The sequence below is a fragment of the Amia ocellicauda genome, chromosome 4, assembly GCF_036373705.1.
Source record: "Amia ocellicauda isolate fAmiCal2 chromosome 4, fAmiCal2.hap1, whole genome shotgun sequence".
Lineage (NCBI taxonomy): Eukaryota > Metazoa > Chordata > Actinopteri > Amiiformes > Amiidae > Amia > Amia ocellicauda.
The window spans coordinates 4,351,903-4,372,859 of NC_089853.1; the positions used below are offsets into that span (position 1 = coordinate 4,351,903).

Here is a 20,957-nt window from a genome sequence, read left to right on the forward strand (position 1 = left end):
TATATCTGCAGTAACGTCAAAAGCCACGGCCCTGAGACAAGCAACTCATATTTGCAGAAATACGAACCAAGGCAATATGAAGAATGCATATCCTATTACTGGACTCACATTGCAATATCTATCACGTTAAGATGTTCTTAGAGTTCATGACGTTAATATGTGTATCTTATTTTAATAACCAGCTTCTGTAATATTCGTCTAGGGAAAACTATGATTTAGATTATTTATTTCGGTATCGCTGCCTGTCATGTTTGTCTGGGAACTGTGCACTCTGTTAAGGACACCGAAATGGAGGCCTTTTTTGAGCATACATCCATTCAAGACCGGGCGCCTGGTTCCCCCTGCAGCAGAGTACTACACTGCTCCACTTCCAGATGACTCTTGGGTCGCAGTCATTTTCAGCATTTTGTCTGTTTCCAGAGGGTGATTTATGTTCATAGGTATATGCATACATTATCATACTGTTTAATAGTTTCGTTTTTTTAAGTAGTACATCCTCATGAGCTGACCAAGGAATAATGATGTGTGTTGTTTTGTTTTACATTTAAATACAAACCTGTTTGGAAATGTGCATATTTACAACATTTTGATCATGCAGAGGATATGATGGGCTATTGCTCTGCTTTTGCGATCATTAATTCTATGGAGTTTACATTTCCTATGCATGTGTTTTGACATCTGCTCAATATACTTTAGACTGGATGATTGAAAAGTGTTTTAGACTGCTATCTATCCTAAATACCTCATGCATTCCAATAAACATACAATAGGCATGCCAGTCACAGCAGTGAATAGCAGAGAATAAGCAAACAAACTATAAATTGGAAGTAATAAGACACGGCCCCCCAAGTGCTAATGAACTCTAGCGCTGAGATTAGCAGCAAGCCCAAAATAAGAGAAGAAATCAGTTAGGTGTGAAAATTGCATGCCATGTTTCAGTTAGTGGTAGTAGCGTTTCAACAGTTACAGAAAATGGCCTCACCAGGTACCGCGTAGTAATGTAGCCTTCAACCCGCCCCAGCACAGGTATCGGCAGGGGTCAGAGAATTGCTGGTTATTAGCCGAGTAATGGCTGTGTCTTTCAGTGGGAAATAAAATTGTAGCCCACTTCAGTCACCGGTCTTGATCCTGTAATGCAGCCTGTTATTCAGTCCGCTCTGGTGTTTTGTTCGGAGATGATCACACTCTCTTCAGCTCGCCACTGACCAAATGGAGCATATTTCTGTGAACCGACGGCTTTAGTTTTTTTGAGATGTAAGTCTCCTTTCTAACCCTTTTACCAGGTCTGTATTTAAAAAGTAATCCATTAGTCGTCATCATCATCATCTTCATCATCATCATCATTCTCAGTAGGATTTGCTAGAGTAATTCAAGATATTACATAGACATCTGATTCTGGCTTAAGAGGCCGAATAAAACTAAAAGGCACAACAACAAACCTCCGTAATACAGACATGCTTTCTCGATTGTAACATTTTCCTCGTTGCTCACTTTATTGTGGCACCTATAGTATGACAATTGTTGTGTCGGTATTACTGGGATTTGCACACTGTAGCAATAGTGTGAATAGATGTTTTCAGGATTATTGTTTGACCTACGACTTTCATAATGGACTCATGCCATCCTGCATATGTCATGCTCTTATATATAATCATAGAGCAAAGTGAAATAGCCTGAAACAAGATATATCTGTGTGTGTGTTCATGTCGACCAATCCAAGTGGGGACCCAATCCAGAGTCCCTATAGCTGACTGATTTGCAGGTACCTATATGCTGTTTTTCCTCAAATAGAACAGAGTGGCGTGGGTTCCCACCAGTGTGTGTGTGTGTGTGTGTTTGTGTAAAGTGTTACTCAAAGAGTTGAGTGATTGATGGGCTTTTAAGATTAGTACCTTCAATTATGTTCCAAGCTTGTTCATACATTTATTATAACAGAGCTGGTGAGGTTTGGGAGGTCCAAATCCATTTGCAATGTCAGTTTAGGTTATTAGCCTCATTGCATCCAACCATGAGAGGAACATAAAACAAAATTGAAATGCAAATAAGTGTGCAGTCAGCATGCAGGATTTCAGTGAAGGTTGCCTGATGTCACCACCTTAATAACATCACAAGCTCAGCATGGTCATATTGTTATAGCAGCGTACACTATCGGTATTAAAGCTACAGATGAGGAGAACAATTATATAATGTCCATGTCCACAATGTGTTGGCAGTGGCAGGCTATTGTTCAAGAGGCACAAAGAATGGCTACAGAATCGGAACGAACCAAAACTGTCAAGGTGTCTTTTCAGCATCTTGTGAAGGTAGTTCAAACTCTTGGTCCAATACAATAGCCTTTTAAGCTTCTACAGAGAAAATGTATCTTACAAATTCAATTCCTAGGACTGTGGACACGTCCATTTGGAACATTTTAGAATGAATGAAACGCCTTTCCGGGCTTTCTGAATCTGTTAATTACCCAACAGACAATATGGCAGTTGAACATTTGTCAGATAACATCAGCAGTCTTGGCTTTCTCAGTCAGCAGCACTCTGATGTATTATTCAGATGGTGGGATTAGAATCCGGAAATGAGGCGGCGAGGAATTCTGTCATTAAAACAATTTAAATCTTTCCCTTGCTCTTTCATGGTATCGGAGGAGATCAAAAATTCCTATGATATGATAATATAATGATTTCCCTTTATATAAATATATATTAAATAAAATTGCTAGAGAATTATCGACATACATGCTTGCTCTGTGAATTGACGTGGGGCCACAGAGTCCGTAGTCAAACACAGACATTATTAGGTTGTCAGTACAATCAGCTACACATTTAGCAAGTGTGTACAAGTGCCAGGAGCCACAATTGTGTGTGAGGTTTGCTTAAGCAGAAAGAATAGCATGCTGCGATGTAATGCATGATGTAATAAAATACACTTGATTAAAATGCTCGTGAACACGTATGTTATTCTGGTGAAGCACAGAACAAATGTTATTTAAGTTTGCACCGCAGGAATTCCAGCATAATCCTTTAAACCCGACGGAGTTGTGTTTACCATAGTGGGTTTATCTGGCCTGGGTTTGCAAAGGAATGAGCTATTGCTACACTGCTACACAATGAGATGTTTAAGTGAATGCTATTAATAAACAGAGGATGACATCTTTACTATACATTTTGTATTTTCATGTTTTCTTTCAGGGATTATCACCATGTTTTATTTAAATAAACAACTGTTTTGGCTATAGTCGTACATAGAGTGCTTTTCAATGCCCGTGATGTAGATTTAGATATTATTTTACCAGAAACAAACAGACATAAAAAAAACTAAAAACTGTTTGCTATTACAAGATACAAATTGGAGTGGGTTGTTTCACAAATTAAGGTTAATTTCTTCCCATTCCTTGGGAACCTTTATGCTAATGAAGGCATAATAGTAGTGCCGATTTTCAGTACCATATAATTACATTGCTTTACGGTTACCTCATGTCATTGTGCGAGTGAGGGACCTCATGTTATTGTGCATTGTATCATGGTGGCTGCATCCATAACAATGCACGTTTCCATACATCAGGCCGGTGTGTTGGTGTATAGGGTATTTGTGTGTTTTTTCCCTCTTGCTTTTCTTTTTAAAATGTATTTTAAGTCTGAAAGGTTGTCTTCGGTCTACTGTTCTTGCTGCTTTTGTGATGTGGTAACTTCTGCTTATTGGACACGAATCAGAGCTGTCTTGGTTTTTCCACGTCTCGTGTAATGACAGGTGTTGTAATACTGGCAAGCTGTCTCCACTCTTCAGTCTGATTATTTCTGTGTTTTTTTTTCTCCCCATTCTGTCAGTGTGATACACATACAGTATTTTCAGAGAGAGTTATCTCACTCGATGTATTCTGTTTAAGGAACATCAGGCCTCCAGGGAAAAGACAGTTTCTCCATTAAGGAGTGTAAGAGAGGACAGCATTAGAGCCACAAATTAATCATAATACAAATCAACAAGCCATTTGCATGCTAAAGGGTCAATACACTTAATAGAGAAAGAAAAAGCAGGGTTGTTCTTTGACCCTGTATTCAGAAAAGGCAGCGAAGGATAAACCTGCGGGGCATCGGCACTGATAAAAATGACAATAAAAATATAATATGCAAATTGAAAATAACACTTGTTCCCCCTGATCCTTCCTCAAATAATGTTGATAGATGGCATTTCTCACTCTGGCAATCTGCCAGCATACCACCCTCTTACCACCTACATCAGAAAAGGATGATTCCCCCCCCCCACTCAACTTGCATTATGAAAGGAACGATCTTTTATTATCTTCACTAAAGCCAGAGTCCCCTCAGGAAATAGATGCCATTTCTTTCTTTTCCAGTCAGCACTGAAGTAATATTCCTCAAACAAAGCTGTGTGCTTTTAAAAACGGAGAGTCTATCAGAATTGAGTAAGTGAGACAAAAGCTCTTAAACTATCACCACATTTTATGTTCTCAGTGTAAATTGATTTACACTTAGGTGCTTTCAATTTTTGAACGTGTTCCTCTGATGGTAGCAGCAGGACTGGGTTGTGCTGGTCTTCAAACTGTTTCCCGCATGTGCAGTGGAGGTTTTCGGTTATGCTGCTTTTACCGAAGTACCCTGCAACTGTGCACTGTGTAGCTGGAGCCTCAGCTCAAAGCCCAATCCCCCAAGGTGCTCCACATAATTGGCCCAGCACTGCCAGGGACGGGTGGGACCTAACTCAAGCAGGGTTTTCTCAGCTTGTCATGTAACAGCGGGGCCTGCAGCCATCCGGGGGTCTCTCAGATCTTTCATGTTCTCAGTGTGAGCCGCATCAGTCCTCATCACAACGCCTGGCTCCTTCCCCGGCTGCATGAGGAAGTGGATGGCCTGACAACATGCTGTTGCAAAAGATGAGCGTGCCTCATCTTCCTCTCTCCTCCTGGCCCAAAACAAGGGTCAGAGGAGTGAGCTGGGATTATACAACAGTTATGTACAGCAACGGAAAGAAAAGTTATTATGCCAGCTATCAGAAGTCCTCATGGGCTGGGTTTGCATTGTTGTGGGATTAATGGCTATGTGGCATTTGTCTCCCCCCAGCAATAAATCTTCAAACAGCTTCCAGTTCAGTGAGTGATGTGTACCGATTTATAGCATCACCACCCCCTTCAGTATTAGAGTAATGTCCTTGTTTTTGTGTTGTTGGTTTGTTTTTTAATCGGTATTCATGTATTTTTTTATGTTTATGTCTATTTCTAATAAGAATTGAATGTGGAATTTCAAGTGGGGTGTTCCAGTAAGATACCTCATTGTGTGTTTCAATAGATGGAAGATTCAGGGAATTAAATCTTAATTGGAAATTAATTTGGTGACTGCTTTAATACAGTTTTCTTTGCCCGGTTCAATTCTAATACACGTTTTTCTATTTTTGGCGGTGGTGGCCTAATGATATTCTCTATCAGGGGCATACGCGTTGTTGGAAGCTGGTGTGAATTATCGTACACAGTGAGCATCACACATTTTCAGCAATATTGTTATTATCCAATAACAATAAAATTAGATATGGACCGTTCTATTCCTACAGTCAAGAGAACCACATATTCCTTGCAATAGGATAGGTTGTCTGAAGATAATTGTAATGTTCTCCATAGATCTTAATCCAGTCCAAATAAATGCTTGATATTTAAATGCATTGTTACTGCAATTAAATGCAACATGTGGAGCATATTATAAATGCATAAGTATTTTTGTCATTGTCTTAGCCTGTTGCTTATTGAAATTTGTGTTATAATTTTGGTGCGTACTTTGGTGGTACTACTTGGTTTCCATATCATCACAGTTCTCACCCCAGAGCCTCTAGCTGCATCTTTTAATATTGAAAATATATTTATGGTGTGCACAGCAAAGCCTATTTTAATGGAGGTACTCGATGGGGCTAATGCCTATAAAATTAGCTTGATTAATTTGATGTTGCCTGGATGATTAGTTATTTGCATATTTGCATCACAAAGTAGTCAGTAATACTGCTATTAATGAGAAATTGACAAATTTCAATGTCAGGAAAGCAGTTTGTGACAAAAAAATAATTAGCCTAGACTGTCAATCTAAATAAACAACACTAATGAGTAATAAAGCTTGTTACAATTTCAGATGCTTAGGAAATTATGAATATGCTATCATGTCTTTAGTTTAAATCGAGTTCTGTAAGTACTAAATAGTCAGGGCTTTGAAAGTCGTTGCAGAAACTAAAACTATTCACACCTTCAAGATTTTAGCAGATGGTGGAGATCTATGGGAAGCTTAATACTGTGTTGTATGAGATTTCTTAGCTTTTTTTTCCTTCTCAGAAGCGTTCCTGCTGAGCAACACTGTGATGAGAGATAGAGAGAGAGAGAGAGATAAACATAGTTTACAGTATACTTTCCAAATATAGGTATTGTTTGACCTTTACATGATACTTGCGTTGTTCACTAAGGAAGGAACATTAGACAGTTGAGTGTTGTGTAATAATAACAGCATTTTGGACACATTCTTCCATGTATCTGATCGTTTATCTGAAAAATGAATGACTTTAATACTCCCTTGAAAAGTGTAGCATATGAAATGTTTTTATTTTGTGTAGTTCCTGTGGGATTAAAACATGAATTAATGTAATTTAGAATGGGGGCCCATTATTGTACAGTGTTATTGTATTGAGTAATATTTATGAATGAATGCTGTATTTAAAAAAAAATCCCCACTGCTTCTGTAATTGTGAGCTTGTATAAGCTGCTTAGTGACTCATTTTCAGTCTCTGCCAGAAATCTGTGAATTCGGAGAGAAAAACACTAAACTAAAATATTAATGTTTTTTTTGTACAGTGTTAAGTATTGAAATTCAACCTTTATTGAAGTGCTTAAGCTTTTTAATTGTACTATGGTAATTATGTATCTGATTGTCTGATAATAGGGAAGTTTCAATTAAGTACAGACAATGGGGGAGTTTCTATGCACTCGTGAAGTGATGGTGCGCATGCACGATTGACCGGAAACCTCGGGAGAATCAGGCGACCAAATAGACCTTAAAGCCCCAGAGAAGGACAGAGTCAATCACAATTACTGGAGTAAATTATGTCAAAATGAAAAAACAAACCCATTTCCACATGGAAACCCACATTTCACGTGTAAACGCTACTGAGATAATCATATATATCCTGAAATTATCACATTAAAATAACTGGGCAGTTATTGTGGGTTTTAAGGTAAAGAAAGTTAGTTGCTGATGGACGATTCAATTTTAGCAATGGCGTATTTCAGGTGCATTTCCCCTATTATCATTATTGTCTCCATATTGTGGGTCTGTTGTGCACTGTTCAGTACTGTACATCGTGTTGTAATTCCAACTTAATGAGACACTTATATTCACGGCTTGCAGCTCCATCAGTAACGTGAAAAACCACTTCAATAAGATCAGTAAAACAAAAAATAAAACATACTTTGTGGCACCACCACAGCTGTACGTGGTCTAATTTGAACACGTTGTCACATGACAGCCATGGATTCCGTGACATCAGTGTCTCGTGTATTGTTCTTGTGCGTGTATACCACCCTTTCTGGGAGTTTCCTGCAAAAACAGCACAAGAGCTGTACGTAGAGCTAATATACATATTCATTAATGCATTTGCCCTTAATTTGCATGACATCGGGTAAACAGCATCTCCTCCCGAGTGCAATTCATCTGTGACTCGAGACTATTGTCTTGAGTAAAGTCAAAACACACATGTAAACTCCGCCAATATTGTCATGCTGATTTTTCTAAAATTGTTTGGTCGCACTTTACAATAATGGGCAGCAATTTTTAATGAACTGATGTTTGAACACCACAGGACTAACACATGAACACCTTGTGCACTTCATTTGAGTTCTACTGTTAATCACGTGTGTTACAAGGTTAGGGGCAGGATTAGGGATAGGGTGACACACTAGGTTTGGGCTAATACATGTGATCAACATCAGAACACAGTGGAAGTGCATGAGACATCATATGTTATTCGTGGGTGATTCAAACATAAGAACAACATTCGCCCCATCGTGCTCTTTGGTGTCCATTAATAACTAAGTGATCCAAGGATCCTATCCAGTCTGTTTGTGAATGTTCCCAAATTGTCTCTTCAGCCACATCGCTGGGGAGTTTGTTCAGATTGTGACGCCTCTCTGTGTGAAGAAGTGTCTCCTGTTTTCTGTCTTGAATGCCTTGAAGCCCAATTTCCATTTGTGTCCCCGGGTCCGTGTCCCTACATTCATTAATCAAGAATTGATGCCCATTGTTGTACTTTTTGATTAATTTTGTTGTAACTGTAATATAGTGGTACACTGTTAAGGGCGTCTGCTAATAAATAAATAATAATAATAATAATAATAATAATAATAATAATAATAATAATAATAATAACAGACAGCCTCGGTTTGCAAGTAAAAGATCTGGACAATGCATCTCATTACTTTTGTAAAATTAAATCCTACAATCTGTATTTTTCTAAGGAAGCTTGTGTAATAATAGAGTTGAAACGGGTTAATAGATTCAAACTATCGAAGTAAAACATCTAATAAAAAACACAATTCAAACATTTAAACATTTTGATAAAAAAGAACATCTGTTTGTTAATGCAGCGAGGCAAGATGCAGGTGTGTGCTCAGAGAGGCATGATAACCTCTCGACATCATATTAGCTCTCGAGTCGGGTCTATTTCTGTTGTCTCATTGCTTTTGTGAGCTTAATTCTCTCTCAAATTACTTGTAACTTGCCTGTGTCTAGGCTCAGATGATAAATTACAGACCTAATCCAACATTATATGAAAAGCGTGTCGTGAAAAATATGACTCGACAGCCAGGTATTTGCTTTCTACAGTAAGGGCCTTTGACCTTGAGTAGATTTGACAGGTAAGGCGTTAATACTACAAAAGATTCAACAATAGCAGAGATAACACTTCTAAGCTTTGGTGGAGTAAAACATACACGAGAACTAATTGTTTCTGAACTTTGTAATGAAGATGTGTTACATTCTTTCTCTTCTTCTTACAGCTTCATTTGGCCAGATACACTGAGTATGCCCCGAAGTCCAACATCTAGTGAAGATGAGATGGCACAGAGTTTTTCCGATTATTCAATGGAATCAGAATCTGATAGCTCAAAAGAGGAAACCATCTATGAAACCATAAAAGCCACCTCTGAGAAGCCAACCAGCAGAATGGAGGACATACAGAGCAACACATTAGTCATTCGCATAGTCATCCCTGACCTACAGCAAACGGTGAGTGCATTAATTGGTTGAGCGGACCTCATGTTCTGAAGATGCCTGATGGATCTTACCGGTGCAATCAGCAGATATATGTTCATTAATGTATGAATTCAGCTGCAAATATGGACTTCTATCCCCTGAAAGCATGCCTCTTCGGTAGCATTATCACACTGCAGAGTTTAATTGTGATCCGAAGTGCTCAGCACCAACCTCCCTTGTCAGAAATGCATCTAAATTTAGGAACAGGAACTGAGTTGCCATTAAAGGATTGCATTTTCATGTCTTATTTTACAAGAACAAAAATTGGCACAGGATCTTTCACTTGCATCCACAGGGACGGAGCCTTAATTGAGGTCACAGTGTAGCTCTTGTACTGAAGAAGGGATTGTACAACAGTTGTTTTATGAATCTGTGTAAGTGGTTGCTGTAGTAAGCAAAGATTTAACAGCTGGATGCTAGGAATGGCACATTTACCTCACAGGAAGGAGTTCCTACATCTATAGCTGACGGTTGTGACAACAGAATGCTTAGAGTTTGTCCTCATATTTGTATTTGACTTTTCAAGTTTTAACATTGGCAGTGTTTGTGTTGCAACTTGCAATGAATGTTAAGTTGCTCCAATTAAGATTAATACCATTGCCAGCTTTAAATGTCGTAGCGAAAATTTGACTTTTTAATGTAGCCCATGTATGAAAGATTTTGTCTCTGAGCCAAGGCTTCTACGGGAAAAACTATTTATGCTTAGCAGCTGCAAAATTATCCTTTGTAGATTTTAGTGATTCTCTCACCATGAGACACACCTGGGAGAGAATAAAACACTCTTATTCTCTGGATTAAACATAATCAAAAGGAGATACATTCACCATAATCATTCAGTTTGTTAAATACCCAATTAGTCAGCATATAGATCTAGGACAGAAAAAAAATAGACACATTAGTATGTTGAGTGGGAATGATGGACGGCTGTTTACCATCTGTAACCAGCTGAGTGTTTAAAATCAGTCACACTGCCATGCCACCGCAGCTTTTATAATTACTCACAGCCAAGTGCATCCCAGTAGTCGACGAGCTGTGATTCCAAGCTGTCTCGGGAGGCTTGTTTTATGGAGTGCACTTTCTGTCAAGAATGAAGGGATGAAACTTAATCAAAACATCAACTCAAAGCTGTACGATTCGGTTTGGTTTCAAAAGTAGTTGACTAGCGCTTCTATGTTTTTATTTTTATTTTCATTCTGTGTCTCTCTAGAATGTTTTCTGTATCTGTCTGGAGATTAGTCCACAAGACGTCTTCTTAACACTTCAGCATTAAGTAAATGGCCATGTAAAATGTTTTATTGTATTTTACAAAGGAAGAACCAGTCCCCAAAAGAGCCAGCAAGGTGTACAGGATGCAGTGGCAAGAATGGCATCTGTCATGCTTAATTGAAAGTGGTGTTGGGGGACCAGTATTAAATTATGATGTAATGAAGCAGAAAGGGATTTTATAACATAGAGTATCTTAATCCACCAAGGTTACAGCAGAGTGCTTTGTTGGTTTGTTATTGTATTTGCAAAGGTAGATTGTGAGCGAGAAATCCGCCGAGGATTCGCAAAATGCTAATTTCTCACAGAAGTCACAAATCCTTAAAGTATCGCCTGTGGGGTATCACATGCTCTGGTGGGGCTTTTCGAGTGAAATATCCAAATAGAATTCACACGCTTTATCGCTGATGCCAAAGAGGCTTTACTCTGCACCACATGCTTAACAATGTCACTGGTATGAACTATATATTAAGATATTTTAATTGCATAATATGTTATTTTATTGTTAGTACCTGATTCAAAATTAATGTATATGTTCTCTGGATTATGCAAGTTTATACAGAACCTTCAGCCTATTTTAACCATTTCATTTAGAATAGCATAGCTATAACTTTAGTTGAATTCATTTTGGAGAAATATTCTGTATGAGAACTGGTTAAGCTTTGCATGAGCTTTTTAGCATTTTATGCACTGTGGAAAAGCACAGTGGGACATATGCATGAAGCTCTCTGATTTCATGTCATATTTTCATTGTAGTCTTCGCTATCCGTTAGGCACAACTGCACAACATAGTAGGAATTACTTATTTATAGTAAATTTAATGGTATTATATGTCATAGGTTCATTACTTTAAGAACTGCTCTGAGAGTAAATACATACATACATACATACATACATACATATTATATATTCCAGTTCTCAAATTTAAGTTTATATAATTATAGGAAGAAACAGCAGTATGATGAGATTTCATTAGAGATACACTTGAAGGTAGAACATGCTTGACAGATATATCAATGTTGTGCATTAGAATTGTATCTATGGATCCAATTAACAGTATGTTTTGGGTTAAGGTTAGATTCCCTATAATGGATAGGGTTGTGTTTTAACTGAGTTAACTAAGAGATGCGTAGAGATTTGAGTATTGGCTGGGTTCAGCCTTTTGCCTTTAGCTAGTGCTTACGATGGGGTAGGTATCCAACTGATGTACTGGTTAAGGGTGTAAAGTGGCAAATGCTTCAGTTATTTTATTAATTGGATGCATAAAATAATACATCTCAAACTTATGTCAGTGGTATTTTAAGCTAAAGCATGTAGATGGGCATATTAATAAGTGAGGGGAGTCTCTTCATGCAGGGGGTAATTTGCAGAATGCTCTGTCACCGGGATCTGCATCAGCTTGACTGCTCTTTCTGTTCTATTCATTTATATGATGTGCATTTTTCTACAGTTATACAAAATGTTGAATGTTCCATATTTATGGCAAGTTTGTGGGTTGGCAGCCATTTTTATTTCCTGGTGAAAATGCAAATTTATAAGAACATAAGAACATTAAAAAGCTTTGAATCAAGACAAGGTCATTTAGCAACTTAATGATCAAAGAATCGCACCCAGTCTATTTCTGAATGATCCCAATAAGAATATGGCTCAGGAGTTTGAAAAAATCTTATCTGTTTCAAGGTGTGACTATATTTTTACTCCTTACTAAAAATATATTGATACACGTTTTTATAATATGGTAAATATGTAGTTACTAGATCTGAAAGACATAAACTTGTAAGACTAATTGTGATCAAAACAGTGCTAAAGCCATAAGAAAATCACATACTCAGAGCACAATTAGTATAATCCAGAACTAATTAATAAAATAACTGAAGCATTTGCCACTTTACACCCTTAAATTAAGTTTGGATACGTTTGGATACGTACCCCATCGTAAGCACTCGTTAAAGGCAGAATGCCGAACCCAGCCAATACTCAAATCTCTATGCATTACTAAGTACAGATTACAGATTTAAATTTTTTGGAAACATCTCCAGAAAATGCTTTGGCAGTGTGGAAGAAAGTCAGCCTTCAATCAGGTTACAAAGTCAAAGATCTGGTTATAATTAACAAGTCATTACTATGTTATCTTAAAAGCTAGCAAAGCAGAAGCTTATATCATTATAGGTAACAGTTCACAGGTCAATACCTGGATTAGGGAGCAGACGCTTAAATCACACATCGTCTCCAAGATGCTCATCATAAATATAAATAGAGGTCAAACTACCTTCTGGCCTCACCCTTGGCTTGACCTTATATTTCTTAAGTATACATGTAGTAAGCCTTGTGAGAGGAATTTCTAACTTTCCTTCCACAGCAGCAAGTTAGTATCTGGTGTAGCAATGTCCATTGTTAGCAGAACAATATTAATTGTGTTTTAAACAACAGTGACTGTGCAATGGTGCATGTACTGTCCCCCCCACTACCTTCAGTACTGCCAGTCCTCTATAATGCTGCTTTCTTGGCCATTTTTTTCCACCCTGTTGTATTTCTATTTTTAATTTCTGCTTTTTGCCCAGAAAGTGAAACCATTTACCTTTCCTTTGTTTGGATCAGAAATGCATGAGGTTTAACCCTGATGCGACCGTGTGGGTTGCTAAGCAGCGGATCCTATGCACACTGAATCAGAGTTTGAAGGATGTCCTGAACTATGGCCTCTTCCAACCTGCCAGCAACGGGCGAGATGGGAAGTTCCTGGACGAGGAGCGACTCCTCCGAGAATATCCTCAGCCAATCAACAAAGGAGTCCCGTCGCTGGAGGTACCGTCCACTCGCATCAGCGCTCAACGTTAAAGCAAGAAATGTCAAACGTTTCTACAATGGCATGTAATCTGTGATAAGGAGAATGATGACAGATCTTTGCAGTGACATTTTCCTTTATAGCAGGGGTTCCCTGTTTTTGGTTTGCCGAGCTCTCAGTTACTTAATTGAACCTTAATTGAAGTAACAATCTGCTTAGATTTGACTTTTTAAATTGTGTAAGAAAAGAGTTGGTTCTTTAATAAGTTATTTTCATAATTCTATACTTAAAACCCATATTGTTTAAAATAAATAAAAGGCTCTGATTTAGGAAATTATTAGTTAAATTAAGGGTTCAATTAAGTAATTGAGAGCTCAGTTGGAACAAAAACCATCAGCGCAGGGGCTCCTCAGGACCAGGGTGGGGAACCACTGCTTTATAAAAAGATACTTTAAAATAAATACAATTTTAAAAAGTCGGCATTCCTATTTCTAAATTATATATATGTTTTTTTATTATTTTAAAATCAGTTCCGTTATAAGAGGAGAGTTTACAAACAGGCAAACCTGGATGAAAAGCAAATTGCCAAACTCCATACAAAGGTGAGTACAAACAATTATCTTTATTAAAATTATATTAATGACTGTAGTTTTATTATTATTTCGCCGTCATCCTAAAACACGTATGATACCCCGCAAATATATCCCTCATATACTCCAAATCTGTGCCTTACGATGAATAGTGCACTACTGTCATAACAAAAGATCAGGGGTAAGATGAGGCTCCGGCTTCTCCCTGGTTTAGTCCTGTGAGATACAGGCTCTGTTTGATGTCTTATTGCTCATTAGGGTGCAAGGAGGAGACAGGTGGCGGAAAGGAGCGGGACACTGTATTCCCGGCTGGATAGGGCGACTTTGCTGAATACCAGGACGATCATTACTGCACAAACTAACAACAGCAGCGTTGCCGTTTTCTTGTAATTTCCAGGGGCTTCATAGTGGGACTGTCTGCACATCTTCCAAGAACCAGTTACTAGGACAGATCATTTCCTAGTAACTACGGGCAAGTCATAGTCATTGGTACGACAACACTGGAACCTGACCGCTGCTGTATTATTCTGATTGACTCAATGTGCCACACGCAGGGCCACGCTTTTAGATTGAAAATGTCCTTATCTCTGTCAGTACCCAAACAATGTCATTATATAATGAGTTGGCTTTCTCAACTGCGCAGATTTATTCAGTTGTGTTAATGACAGGTGGATAGCCAGCATGGTCATTAACATGCAACAGAACCTCTGCACATAAAATACAAACATTAATTAATGCCATTGGCAATACTGTGCTTTTTAGGAGCATAGTAAAACCCCTAATTCACTTTTTTTCTCAGCAGTTGGCTGGCAGAATTCTCAATTAGGCTTGTAACCATGTCCCGAAATCCCTATTGTTTATTGTTTATGGCTAGATTGTCACATTTTTCTTTATATGTGTAAAACTAGATTTCACATTATATGAGCTTTAAGAATTAATCAACGACACACACATTGCCCTTTACTTTTTAAATTAAATAAAAATAATCTGTTAACCAACACGTAGCAGCTAGTTTAAGTAGTTTGGGGCAAACTGAAAAGATCTCAGATTAAAAAGCAAAAGTCCACAAAATACAGCACTTCGCTTGCCAGTGTTTTGATGCATCTCTCATTTCGTGCCCTAGTTCACATCCTGAACCATGGCATTTATTTTATATTTTTTAAATCATACTTCTGGAAGGAGTCGATGGCCACTCCCGAGTGAGTGAAAGTATGCATCACTAAATGAGCTCCAAAATGGGGATCGTTTTGTGTGAAAAATACATATAAGCTGTCAGACTGTGACAGTTGTATTGTCGAGTTATTGGGGGTTGTCATCCTCCACTTGGCAGGATTACAAAGAGAAGGCAGGGCAGCTCTGCCTTAAATGATGTGTAACTGCTGCTGATGAAAATCATCATTCTTATTAAATTAGGTGTAAACTTTTATTTCCCTTTCTGAACATGTTCTTTGTAACATCTTTATATTTTTCTTCGTACAGCATAGAACAATGTTTTGAAAAAAATAAATCTTTACCCTACATTTTACTCTAGATGAAGTTATTAACTGCAATGATGCATTTAAAAAATATAGATATATAGATATTAATGTATAGTGTATAATGACATGCATGCATTGTCTGACTACCACCTGTGATATTGTAAATGTGTAAAAACACTGTCATCTTCTGGGCAGCTGTGTTTCTTTTTAAAAAGTGAAACCTTAACCTTTCTGTTCTTTTGATAAACCCTCAATGTAGCCTTGATCTCTCTGGTAACTGATTTAAATAAAACAGAGCTAGTGTTTCACATCACTGTCTGAATTATTGAAGACCAAATGTCCAGCTCCGGTGCTCAATTTTCTAGTTTGTAACTAAAGATTTTTTACTTGTAGGTCGAGGAGTTGTGCTTTATTTAAAACCTTTGTGAATTTACATTATTTGAGGGGTTTTGTTATGTCCAGAGCATAGATACAAAAATAATCTTAAAACCCCACATTTTGTAATGTTTTAACTAAATGTAAGCCATAAACAAAATATACATAAGTGATTTGGAATCTGATTGTCACAGATATACTGTCATTGAACTCCTTCTTGAACTTTACTTCATCAGTTAAAATGTCGATTTTCCTTTCGAGGGGAAATCGAAGGTGTCTCTATTACAAGTCCTCAATAGTCTGAAGGTTTCTTTACTCTTCGCAGTGATAGCGAGGTGCGAACGTGTCCTGCAGCAGCATTTTTCCTTTTGACACTCCTCGGCTGCTATCGTCCTGGGATCTGCTCTCTAATCTATTTTAAAATGGCCTGAAAATCATAAGGAACGTTTTTCCCTAGAATAGACCGAACGCTCTCCTCCTGCAGTAATTGTAAAGCTCTCTGCCTGCCTTGCCGCTCTGCTCTGTCATTTTTCATCCTCTCTTTTCCAGGCCAACCTGAGGAAATTTATGGACCACATCCAGCACCATCAGTTGGATAAAGTTACCAAGATGCTTGAAAGAGGGTTAGACCCTAATTACCATGACCCAGAAACTGGTGGTATGAAGAAATGTTACTTTTTACTGTACATTTAAAGAACAAAGCAATACTACAAGCTCAAGGGGTTGCCATTATTGTGGCAGAAGCACTGGCATTTCATATTTTAATTTCTAATTGCAATACTAATCGCACACACAATTAGAAAGAGAATGGAAGTGAAATTGTGTTGCAAAAAATCTAGTAATTGATTTAATTTTGACTTGGAAACTATTACAGTTTATACACACACACATATAATGCATTACAGCTATGCTACATCTCACCTTTTCTTTGTTTTTGTTTTAAAATATGTACAAATTGTTTTGCCTTGTTCTGAAACTGGCCTTTTAGGTAAATCCATGCGATTGATTTCTAAATTAACAAGGAGATCGATTGAACTTTGTTTATTTGCCGATTTGGTCGACAAGCTTTATACACTGGATCTCGACGATGACGCCCCCCCTCAGGTTTCACACTGAACCTCAGAAGTGCAGTCCATTAAACTGAATTATTCTACACCAACAAAGCTGGGTTAAGCATGCAAAACAGCGGGTGGAAAACGGGGGACAGCAGCTGGTACCCTTCACAACAAATACCACATGCACAAATTGCAAACTCCAGGCTCCTGCACTAAAGCTTTGAATCCCTGTTGTAATTGAAGAGTTCAATGTATTGATAACTGCAGGAAGGCGTGGGTTAGATATCAGAGTGCATCTGATCTATAGGACTGTAAAAGCTCATGTTTCAGCACACCAAAGATACATGCAAGAACAAACTTGTTCTGAACTAATGACTGAGCACAGAGAGATGACATCTTAGCCATAGCTGTCAGATAGATACTGTAGGCAAGGAGGCACGCCGCGCTTCTCTCTGTTCCAACAGGCACTTTAATCCAAACGTGTTAAGGTTGTCAGAGGAAGCTTGGCTCTGCATTATTTTTGTGCTTCTTTTTTCATTTGTTTTTAATACTTGGTTTCTTCGTGTGTAACTTGACCCTTACCCATGTCTTGATTGATGCTGTTTACAGAGTGTATGACATGTTAACTGGCAATATATGAAAAAGAAAATAGGGTTCATTGCAAATTTAGTGCTTGTTTTGTTCTGTTTGGCTTTAAAAAGCTTTCTGTTTGAATGTTATTAGCTATCTCTCAAAGAAGAGCTAACAAAGACAGATCTCACCACCAGACCAGTCACCAGACTTCCCCTCAAATTGCAAACCTAATCTAATGAAGTTGAACAGTTTTGGAGTGGTAATATTGATATATCAGATATAAAAGTGAGACCAAAGTGCATCCATTTCAACAGCTTTGATTACAAATAAGAGAACGAATCCAGTACCTACAATTAGTCATGGCTATCAGGCCCATAGACCTGAGCATCCTAAACAGAGCCTGGTCTAATTACGCAACTTGTGAGACCTTAAGCATTTTACCATTTCTAATTCTGTAATGAAGACAAAATTGTGATGCTAATTGAGCCGCCAGCAGCATCGTCTGTGAAAAGCTTTTTATTAAGAGATTCCAACGCCATTATCCACACCGTGTGCAACCCGTGGCACTTTGGCCTTGCCCTCTAATTGGTCGAGTTACAGAAGGTGTTGCTTTCCCCCCAGAAAGTTAATATAAAAATCAGTAAAAATCATACTTCAGTAACTTGATAGGAAATGACAATGCGTCTCACCGTCACGATTTTCTGTTGAAGCAAATGAGTCCGTTTAATCTCACCCAGACATGCCTGTGATCCAGAACTAAAAGAACAGCTACATTCCTGAAAACATTGTACAACATTACTTTTTACGCTGACTTGGAAGTTGAGTTTATATTACTGGTTTCATCTGACAATAACATGTCCTTTAGCACTTTATATTTGTGTAAGAGAAAGCACATTAGTCATAGAGAAGAACGCACTGAACTGGAATAACCATTAAATTACATGCAGTTTATGGAAACGGGCAATTTGAAGCTCTTCAGATCCATTAAACAATTGTGTATTTGTGAAACACTGAGTTTGCTCAATCGTCTACCTTTGTGAGTTGTTCCCATCAAACTCTATTGAATTTATTATTTTTGTTCACCTGGCATAATCAAACTGCAGCAGCTCACTGAAAATATTGGTGTTGGCTTTGTTTTAAGATGTAACTGCAGTCTGCCAGTAAGGAGCCATTGGACTCACCTCAGGGACTTCTGTGTCTGTTTTGGCAGCGGCTATCAAATAATGATTAGGGTTGCAGCTTTTGATTGACAGCGCATGGGAGTGGAGGGGTGCAGAGAGCAAGTCTCCATGTCAGTGTTAGATGCTTCAGGCAGCGTTTTAACAGGGCAGATGTAAAACAGGCCTGTTTACACAACACTTCCACCTCCATCTAAATACAAACCAAATGTCTGTTTCTAAATTAAGGAAGAATCTGTGTTCTAGTCTTATGCCAATAACTCTTACACAATACTATCACTCACTGTATGCGAATAGTGAGTGACAGGTAACTGTATGTTTATGTGTGTGTTTGTGTGTGTGTGTGTGTGTAGTGTAGTGTATATGTTTTTATCTTAATTGCTTGAATTGTTGAATAAAATCTGCATATTGTACTGGAGAGTGTTTTACATTCTGTTTTTTTTTACGACCAAATCAAAACATTGACATTTAAATTCTCTCAAGACATTTTACACAGTGACTGATTTTAATGTTTCTCTCCTCCTTTCACCACAGAAACCCCACTGACGTTTGCAGCCCATCTGGACAACATAGTGGATATTATTAAGGCTCTGAAAAATGGTGGCGCACATTTGGACTTCAGAGCGAAAGACGGGATGACAGCGTTACATAAAGCGGCCAAATCAAAGAATCAAGTTGCTCTCACGGTATATTTAATTGATTTCTGTGTGCATGTATGTCATTATTTATTGCTATATCTTCTGAATTGGCATATCTTCTATTGTATACAAGTTTGTCATTTTCCACGTCGTTTTCCTCTACTGGGTACCTTTAGTTAACCTGTTTCATGTTAAAACTGCATTGAATACAAAATCAAGGACTTTGTTTTATTTTCCTTCCAAATCTATAAGCAAAATGCAGAAATTATACCAGCAGTGTCTACCAAAAAACTGTTACACCTCATCACGTTAAAACCTTACCTCGGCAGCAGGACGTACTGCAGTCAAACTTCTTTCTTCTTTCTCTCCGTTTCCCGCAGACACTGTTGGAATTGGGAGCTTCACCCGATTATAAAGACAGCCGAGGTCTCACCGCGCTGTACCACACTGCCATGGTGGGGGGGGACCCTTACTGCTGTGAGCTGCTACTGCATGAACACACGACTATCAGCTGTCAGGACGAGAATGGATGGCAGGAAATTCACCAGGTAGACTAAGCACTCGACTTACGGCCTCAATTTCTACATCTATACACCCAAACAATAGACAGGAATTCCTCACATTGAATCATAAAGCCTTCTATTGCTGTTTTTCAATAAGGAATTTACTCTCGCAGGGGTAGGGCACAGTTTATCCCATTAAAGGTCTTAAGGAAAATTCTTATTCCAGTATCTCCCATTAGTCCGGTGCTAAGACAGTGGGTTTGATAAAAAAGCTAATTGGGAGCCGGTTATCGTTAACCAATTGCCTGGTGCTCTGTTGCCTGTTGCAGTGCACACAAACAAGAGCATTGATTTAATTTTATAATGTCACTCGCCGTTATTGATTTTACTTACTTAACGGATATGCGCTCATCCAAGGTCGACCAAGCATGTTTGTCTGCAGCCCTGGAAGACACAAACCCAATAGCAAGAGTTCCCATAAGGCCAGGTCTCCTTCATCAGCTGATATCTCCTGCATAGTCAAGACTTACATTTGGGTTTTGAGAATCTGAGTTGAGAGAGAGAGAAAAAATCAGCCAACAAAACTTAAAAAAGAAACGCCTAAGCAAAGCAGTTGGTGTGGTTGGTGTAATAAGTTCTGCTCTTTTCACGTCATTAGAGAGGGAATCTGTAGGTGAGTCTGCTTTTCCCCTAATCAATACAACACCTAAAGCAGAACGCAGTTAAATCATAGCATACAGCCAATGCCAAGGCTGATTCCCCCAGGAAGCTCTTAATAAGACGTTTCTACCCCATGTGTATATAAAGTGAATGGCCATAAGTGTTTCATGTGCGTAATACAGATGGTCAGCAATTGGCAATGACAATAAACCTCCCGATTATAGAAGCGGTGATAAATTGGGGGTTAAAGGTGTCAGGGTTGTAGAGGAGATGAATATTGCCAGTAGACCAGGGTAGGGAAGATTCTGAGCTTATTAAATAGAGCAATCAATATTTAAACAAAAAAACTTAACCAACAACTTATAAAGGCATTTGAAGTGTCAAATGATTTATTAGCTTATTAAAGTAAGGTAAGAAAACTTAACATTAAATAGCCCTAGAGTACAGAAAAAACATGCAAACACGAGAGATGAACTTGGTTGGTTTTTCTAGAGGGTATTTGATCAAATGTACCAGGGAAGGCTGTGTGTTTCATGTTGAGACTTGCTTCTATGGAAATGTTATGCTCAGGCTAACAT

The 20,957-nt window shown here is 38.2% G+C and overlaps 1 protein-coding gene across 1 annotated transcript in view; it reads left to right on the plus strand.

Moving 5' to 3' along the window:
* Positions 1-20,957, plus strand: part of shank2b (SH3 and multiple ankyrin repeat domains 2b) — a 165,093-nt gene that overhangs the window by 26,015 nt on the left and 118,121 nt on the right. The window contains exons 2-7 of the mRNA XM_066700555.1: positions 9,029-9,257; positions 13,146-13,349; positions 13,860-13,931; positions 16,322-16,430; positions 19,113-19,264; positions 19,597-19,764. Coding sequence (XP_066556652.1) covers positions 9,054-9,257; positions 13,146-13,349; positions 13,860-13,931; positions 16,322-16,430; positions 19,113-19,264; positions 19,597-19,764 — 909 coding nt within the window. The 5' untranslated portion in view covers positions 9,029-9,053. The remainder of the gene's footprint in view (positions 1-9,028; positions 9,258-13,145; positions 13,350-13,859; positions 13,932-16,321; positions 16,431-19,112; positions 19,265-19,596; positions 19,765-20,957) is intronic.